The 8245-nt window shown below is 39.2% G+C and overlaps 1 protein-coding gene across 1 annotated transcript in view; it reads left to right on the forward strand.

The window, feature by feature from the left end:
- OSTM1 (osteopetrosis associated transmembrane protein 1) overlaps positions 1–8245 on the forward strand; it is an 80100-nt gene that overhangs the window by 25273 nt on the left and 46582 nt on the right. Inside the window, exon 2 of the mRNA XM_006839952.1 lies at positions 4571–4685. Coding sequence (XP_006840015.1) covers positions 4571–4685 — 115 coding nt within the window. The remainder of the gene's footprint in view (positions 1–4570; positions 4686–8245) is intronic.

Consider the following 8245-nt stretch of genomic DNA (forward strand, 5'->3'; position numbering starts at 1 on the left):
TTCTACTTCTTTGCCCTTTTAGTGTATTGTCCATTTCTGATATTCTATTACTAATCATTTGGACTTCTTTCTGTAGGTTTTGAATTGTTTCCAATGCTGTATCTCTTATTATTTGATTGTTCCTGTAGCACTTTCCTGACTTCTTCCTTATTTTTCTCAACTGTATTGTATAGTGTTTTGATACATTTTATAATCATTTTTCTGAATTCCATCTCAAGCATTTCCAAAGCCTGCCTATCTTCTAGTATGTAGGTCTACTTCCAGCTCATTTGCCTTAGTCACTTTATCTCGTTTCTGGACATGTGCTGATATGGTTATCTGTTTCTGTGTTTGGGCATATTTCAGGAGTTTTCTGTGGCCTTAATACTTAGATGGGTGTGTATTTTGGTATTTTTATGCTTTCTGATTGCCTTCAGGTAGATGTGATCAGGAAATGGGCTTCCCTTTTCACTCTTCTTCCTGAGAACTTTCAAGATGTCACTGTTGGTCATTTTAATGTAACTCAGGATTTAATTTTTGGCCTATTTCCTTTTTAGTCTGGCTGTCCTGCTCCACAATCCCCGTTCAGACCTTTTTCCTAGTGATAAACAGTTTAGGGCCAGCTGTGGCCATTTTGCACTGCTGTTTGGTTTTAAGTGGAAACTCTTTAAATTTCGAGGAGATCTGTGTACATGCATAATAGAACCTCTGGGTGTGGGAGTGGGGTGTCCACTTGCTCAGGCACCCCCTTTAGTCACCTGAATGGAGGTGTGCAGACAGCAAGAGACCAATGAACAGATAAAAAAAAAAGAATGTCCACACCTTTATCTCCACAGTTCTGTGAGGCATCCGTGGCTGCTCTGATCCTTCTCCTGCTTGGTCTCACCCAAGATGGAGGCTCTGGGAGCAGCTGAGCGTCTTGGATTATAAAGCAATGGATTTCTTGTTTCTACTACACATTCCCCTAGCTGTAAGCCTTCCAATCTTCTAAATATTCCTTTTTATGTGGTTCAGAGTTCTGGGACCATCCCCTGAGCCTGCTTGGTCTGGTATTCTGTGTTGTTGCTGACGGTGCTGCTCACTGCACTTCCACCCTGTCCGCCTTGTTGTTTGTTCTCTGAATGTAGTTTTATTTCATGGTAAAGAATACAGTGATTTTGAATACTGAGGTGTCCTAATGACTAATTGCCTCTGAGTTATGCTGCCTTCTTTTAGGTTAAGCTGATAGCTGTGTGATTGTGAAGCTGGTGTGGCCTCCAAATTCTGAATTGCTAAGCTTGATTTGATAAAATTGTGAGTTTTGTGTGAAGATTCTAGTGATTCATGATTTGTATGTGATGAGTGTTCAACATACTGTTAGTTTAGACTTATAATTCTTAGGAACATAGGGAGAAATTTGGAATGTAACAACATTGTATGCTATGTTTTTAATTAGAGATAAAAAAATGTAACCTTCCTATGCATTCAGTAAAAATTATTTAATACCTGTATGCAGACTCAAATAGGTATGTGTTGTTGTTATTGTTGTTGTTATGTGCTGTGGAGTCGGTTCTGACTCATAGTGATCCTGTACAGGGTTTCCAAGGCTGTAAATCTTTACAGGAACACAAAGCCTCATCTTTCTCCCGTGGAACAGCTGGTAGTTTCGAACTGCTGACCCTGGGGATAGCAGCCCGATTCATAACCACTACGCTACCAGAGTATTCAATAATTCTTTAATGAGTGTGGTTGTTGTTAAGTGCCGTTGAGTTAGTTCCGACTCATAGTGACCCTGTACAGGGTTTCCGAGGCTGTAAATCTTTACAGGAGCAGAAAGCCTCATCTTTTTCCCGCGGAGCAGCTGGTAGTTTCGAACTGCTGACCTTGCGGTTCACAGCCCGATTCGTAACCACTACGCTACCAGAGCTCTGTGGGTTAATGCACTGAACTGCAAAATCAGTTTGAATCACAAGGTTGGTGGTCAAGCTCACCAGCTGCTCCACAGAAACCCTATACAGGGTCACTATGAGTCGGAACTGAGTCGGAACATATGCAGACTTGTTGTTGTTGTTAAGTGCTAGTGAGTCTGTTCCAACTCATAACGACTCTGTCTAGGGTTTCTGAGGAGTGGCTGGTGGGTTTGAACTGCCAACCTTGCAGTCCAGCACATTATCCTGCAGCGCCACACCAGGACCCATAGTGAGTTTTAGGGATGTGCATAGTGAATGATCAAGAGCTTGTAGTCTGAAGGGAAAACAGACATTGAACATCATTATATAAATAATTATTAAATTCAGGTGTGGTAAGTATTGCAAAGAAGAAAAATCTCACGATGTTACCAAAGCAAAGGGCACTGATCTTGTTTATATCTGGGGATAGGTAAAGTGGTCAGGTATTAAAGCTGACAACTAAAATATGTGGTGTCATTCTCAAATATTTTCAAGAATCTCCACTGTGTGACCTTCAAGGTCCTTTACAACTTTGTCCTAACTCCTCCCTCTAGTGTCCCACTTTTATAGAGAAACCTTTCACTCTAGCTATATTGGAGTCCTGGTGTGGTGCTGTAGGATCAGCACTGGACTGCTAACCACAAAGCAGTTCAAACCCACCAGCAACTCTTTGGGAACCCTATACAGGGTCATTATTAGTTGGAACTGACTCAAAGGCACTTACCACCACCAACTAGCTGTATTGGGCCTAGTGAATACTTTCTGAATATCACATAATCATTCCTACTTTCATCCCATGACCAATTATTTCCTATTTTAGAATCTCCTTTGAAAATTCCACTTTTTCCATGAGTTCTTTCTGATTTTCTCCAACCACTGACACCTTCCTGGATTTCCATGCATTGAACATTCATACAGGCCATACTGCTTTTAAAGATAGCCAGCCATAAATTAGAGCTCCTGGAGGAAGTGGGATTTCCGAAGATTCTCAGTAAGTGATTATGTTTAGCCAGCTACATTGACTTAGCACACGTCATACCAGCAGCAAGGTAGCTCGGTGGAATTGGTGTATCTATCAACACTTTGTGCCAGACATTGTGTTAAGTGACTAACATGTTACTAATACAGGAATTCCAGGGCCCGTGATTATCAAACTGAAGCTCAGAGAGCTTAGGTCAGCTGCCCAAGATCACTGCTTGTCACCTTCTCATGTCTGACTCCTTTGACCAAACTCTATTTAAGAAGCAATAATAGTAATTGTTCTGAAAGCAGTTCTAAGAAAGGAACATTAAAAATGTTCAGTTGGCTGTTTAAAAGTAAGCATTCTTTGGATGCATCTTTTGCTGTTTATAAAGCAACATATAAATACCTCTCAGAAAGACAACCAGAAGTTATGTACCGCTTATTAGAAGTTTTAGTAAATAAAAATAAAAACTGCTGAATCTGATCAAATCTTTATTTGAGATCAAATATGAATTCCTTTCATATTAAAAAGCTTTATAGAAAACTTATTTTATATGAACAAACTAGGTGTGTCACTTTTTTTGTGGATTATAAAATGTTGAACCAAAAATTGCCCATGAGACCAAATGACGTATGATCATTTACCTACCAGATTTAAACATAAATAATTATGTTCACTGTGGAAGAATTTATATAGTGTAACAAAGGCAAAAATGTAAAACATGCATATTTAGAGATAACTGCCTATTTTGGTGATTAGTTTTCTGAATTTTTTTCTAATGCATAAAAAGTAAAACATATGACACATACTCAGTTGGTACCCAAGTAGTTGAGAGGGTACTGTTGTTGTTAAATGCCGTCAAGTTGGTTCCAAGTCACAGTGACGCTATACAGGTCTAAGAAGAGGCTGGTAGGTTTGAACCTCCAACCTTATTGTTAGCAGTCCAGTGCTTATCCTACAGCGCCATACCAGGAGTCCTGAGATTGTACTGTTGTTAAGTGCCTTCATGTTGGTTCTGACCCATAGTGACCTTGTTTAGGGTTTCCAAGAAACAACTGGTGGGTTTGAACTGCTGTCCTTAACATTCCAGGCCTTATCTTACAGCATCACACCAGTATAATCTTGTACTACAATTAGTTTTACTATTCAAGATTATTTAAGGAGCTCTGGTAGCATAGTGGTTCCGAGTTGGACTGTTAATTTCACGGTCAGCAGTACCAAACTACCAGCTATTCAGCAGGAGAAAGATGAGGCTTTCTGCTCCTATAAAGATTCACAGCCTTGGAAACCCTATACCGGGTTGCTATAAGTTGGAACCAACTCTACAGCACATAAATGCCACCACCATACAAGATTATTTAAGAAGCAAAGATCTTCCTATGCAAGTAAACCTGATACCTAATATCAGTAAATGTTAGCTGCTCTTGTTTGTGGTGCTGTAGGATAAAGCACTGGACCACAAGGTTGATTTGAACTGCAAGGTTGGTGGTTCAAACCCACCAGCCACACCTTGGAAACCCTACACAGGGTTTCTATGAGTCGGAACTGACTCGACAGCACTTAACAGCAACAACAATCATATCAAATAAAATACTGAAATATTTATAATGTTGTAATTGTTTTTATAAGGCTTTTTGCCTTGAGTTGTTCAGAAAGTCTAAAATTACTCAGATTGTGGTTTTCTATCTTTTTGTTACAGAATACTTCAGAAAGTCACAATTGTGCCAGAAGTCTCTTAATGGTAGATCGAGTGCAAATAGTTGTGATCCTCTCTGAGTTCTTTAATTCCACATGGCAGAAAGCAAACTGTGCAAGTAAGTAATTATTTAATTTTAATGTTGCAATTATGGCACAATAATATAGATGTCGGATTTCACTTTAGTGAATTTTAGAGTCTTTGAAGTTAATACCTTTTTGTATTGAATTTAAATGAGCTGGTTAATGCACTGGACTGCAAAATTGGTTTGAACTGCAAGGTTGGTGGTTCAATCTCACCAGCCACTCCTTGGAAATCCTATACAGGGTTGCTATGGGTTGGAACCAACTCGACGGGACTTAACAACAAATGATTAGCATTATGGTTTATTAGTGGTAAGTATTTGGGCAAACACTTGAAAGTGAGAAAGTATAGCAGTTGGAATTAGACTTGGGTTTACCCTTTACTGGAACCCTGGTGGCACAGTGGTTAAAGTACTCAGCTGGTGATTAGTAGATCTGTGGTTCCAATCCACCAGCTGCTCTAAGGGATAATGATGTGGCAGTCTGCTTCTGTAAAGATTGCAGCCTTGGAAACCCTATGGGCCAGCTCTACCCTTTCCTGTAGGGTCGCTCTGAGTCTGAATCGACTCAGTGGCAATGAGTTCAGGGCTGTGCCGCTTAATAGACTTAACTTCCTAGCTGTCAACTTTGGGCAAATAACTTTACCTGTTGGAACTTCCGTTTCTTCATCTGTAAATGGTAGCAATAATGGAACCTACCTTATACCATTATTTTGAGGATTAAGTGAATTACATTTTATAAAGTACTTAGCTCATTGCTTGGCACATAGTTAATGTTCAGCAACTGCAAACTGTTTCATCATAATTGTGCTGTTTATAATCTTGTCACATGGTGACTGCATCTGTTTTATTAGCTCTGCAAGTTTGTGTGTGTGCTTGTGTCATAAAATAAGATCTTTTTTAGATGTTCTTTGGAAAACTAAAATTGCTTTATCAATCCAGAAGTGGTTTTGACATAACAATTGTGTACTAGACAGGTCTTGTCTTCCAAGCCTTACAATTTTGTGAAAGAGAAAGATACATTTACAAATATAACCTAAGGCAGACAGATCGATGCCTTAATAAATGTATGAAGTTCTTTGGGAAAGTAAGAAATAACCCTAATTGGGTAAGGGTTCAGATGACACTTTGGATGAGGTACATTTGAATTTAGGCCTTTTCACAAGTAGAGGTAAGAAGGGCATTACAGACAGAGAGACACCATGATAGAGAACAAAGTTGTAAATGTGATAGTGATGAGCTGGGGCCTACAGGTGTAACAGGAAGTAAAATTGGAAAGGTAAGTAATGGTACAATGAATTACTTGATACGGCTTTTCTAGACACAGTCTTTTTTGAAACTCCCATCAAATGACTGGGTGGAACCATGCATGTAAGCATTGGTCCATTTTGCCATCTAGAATTTAACATGAACCATCTTAGAAGCCAGAAAGGGAGCTCTCACTAACATCACGAAAGAAGAGCCAGGAGCAGAGCATGTCTTTTGGACCCTAAGATTCTTCCCTGTGCACTGACCCTCCTGGAGACAGAGCTGTGAAACTAGAGAAGTGGTAGAAAAGTAATTGTCGCAGAGGCAGTAGCAACTGGAACAGCAAACAGAGTGGTTGTTCTGACCCACGGAGTGAGAAAACGGAGTACCTTTGGGCAGTGGATTGCCTCCAGACATTTAATCAGGGGTTCTAAGTGTGTTGACCCATGGAGCTTGAACCAGCTTGAACCAGGCTGAGGTTTATGGTTTATGCCCTTTGAGTGTTTATTGGAAGCACTAAAGGAGTTTTGTAACATTGCCCTAGCAGGGCAGTGGCCAAGGGACCGTGTGACTGAGTGGCTTAGAACCACAGAGAGAGGTGTGCATATGGGCACAGTTGAAAAGAGCCAATCCTGACTAAAGACCTGTCTTCTGAGCATTTCTGGTCCTGCATTGTTGTTCCCTGTTCACTTGTCTAATAATCACTATAATCGTGAGTGTTGTGTGTGAGTTCTGTATGGCCATTGCAACAGATTACCGAACCCAGCAGAGAAACAGAGACTGCTGTGGAAGGGAGAGTTGATGTCCGAATTGTAAAGAAGAATGGAGGGGTGAGGCATGTCTCACAGGAATTGCCCTTGGATTGAAGTTGAGTTTAGTTCTCCTTTTCCCTTGTGAAGTCAGAGGAGGACAGATACTGCCCAAACACCATCTTTATAGGAAGGTAGGGCCTTGACTAATAGGAAGTTATCATTTAGGCCAACATTTTTTATACTGCCTAAAACACTAGCTCATTAAGAAAGGGTTGCACACCATCATATCTATCTAGGAGGTTTACATGCATATGGAATATTAAAGGCACCAACAAGTCCTGTCAGTTAAAAAAGAAACCTTTTTTTTTAATATAAGCTTTTATTGTGAGGTTTACATAGAAGAATATCAGTTTTACATTCATCCTATCATATTTCATTTCATTGCAATGATTACAATCCCCTCATGCATCATCAAATAACCAAAGGGTACACCCCACAGGTCCGCCCCTGACCATCAGCACACAGCCCCTCTCCCTCCCTGAGTTCAGTGTCCCCAGCCGCTCCATCTGTCCATGTCATCGTCTCTGTCTCCATCCCTGGCATCTCTGCCTCTCTGGGTAGGGTCCCGCTCTCTGCTCTTTGAAAAAGAAACCTTTTAAATGTCATTTAACCTAGTACTTTCTAGGCTTTTTAAAACTAGAAAGACACTTTTTTTTTGGAACTCCACTGGAAGAGGAAGAAAAGAGACCAGTAAGGAGGCTATTAAAAAGTTTAGATAAGAAATAAAGAAAACATCAATAAAGGCAGGGGCAGTGCATCTAGAAAGCACAGAGTCTAAGTTAAAAACAAAAAAACAACTTTGTACCTGTAGTCACTAAGCAACTTAACTTTTCTAAGGACTTGTCTTTTTACTTGATTTACATGGGGAAAAAAAAAATCTGTAAATGAAAGAAAGTTTCTTTTCCTTTGCAGTATTCCATAGTATATTGAATGTTGAATTGTTTAGCTTTTATCTCTGTTAATTCAAATTTTCTGGTAATTTATCTAGATAGAGTCTTGGCTGGCATTTGTTTTTGTTTTAGTACAGCATTTATTTTCATATATTTATAGGGAGGGGAACTGGATGGCTGAGTGGGCAAGCAAGGAAGGATGACTTAATTTTCACTGTATTTATATTTCTGCCTTTTAGATTTTATGCCATATGCATTAAATACCTATTAAAATGTATAAAATTTAAAGAAATTGAAATGACTATCTAAATCAAGGATGAGTAATGTTGTAGTCAGAGAGTTTGGTTACTTTCTTGTCCAGGATTATATATTTTAAAAAGTTATCATAGAACTAGATGGTGCCTGGTTACCAGTACTGAACATTTTGATCAAAGATTCTGTAGAAAAATCTTGATCAAAAGGGAGGAAATGCAGAACATAATTTCAAATTTTCATGGAATCAAGACTTTTGGAGCAATGGAGGCTGGATGAACCTCTGAAATTATTATTATTTATTATTTTTAAGGTTTTTATTGTGGATTGAGTGAAAGTTTACAGGGCAGATCATCAGTTTTACATTCAACAAATCATACACTTTGTTTCAATA

The sequence above is a fragment of the Chrysochloris asiatica genome, unplaced genomic scaffold (assembly GCF_000296735.1).
Source record: "Chrysochloris asiatica unplaced genomic scaffold, ChrAsi1.0 scaffold00027, whole genome shotgun sequence".
NCBI lineage: Eukaryota > Metazoa > Chordata > Mammalia > Afrosoricida > Chrysochloridae > Chrysochloris > Chrysochloris asiatica.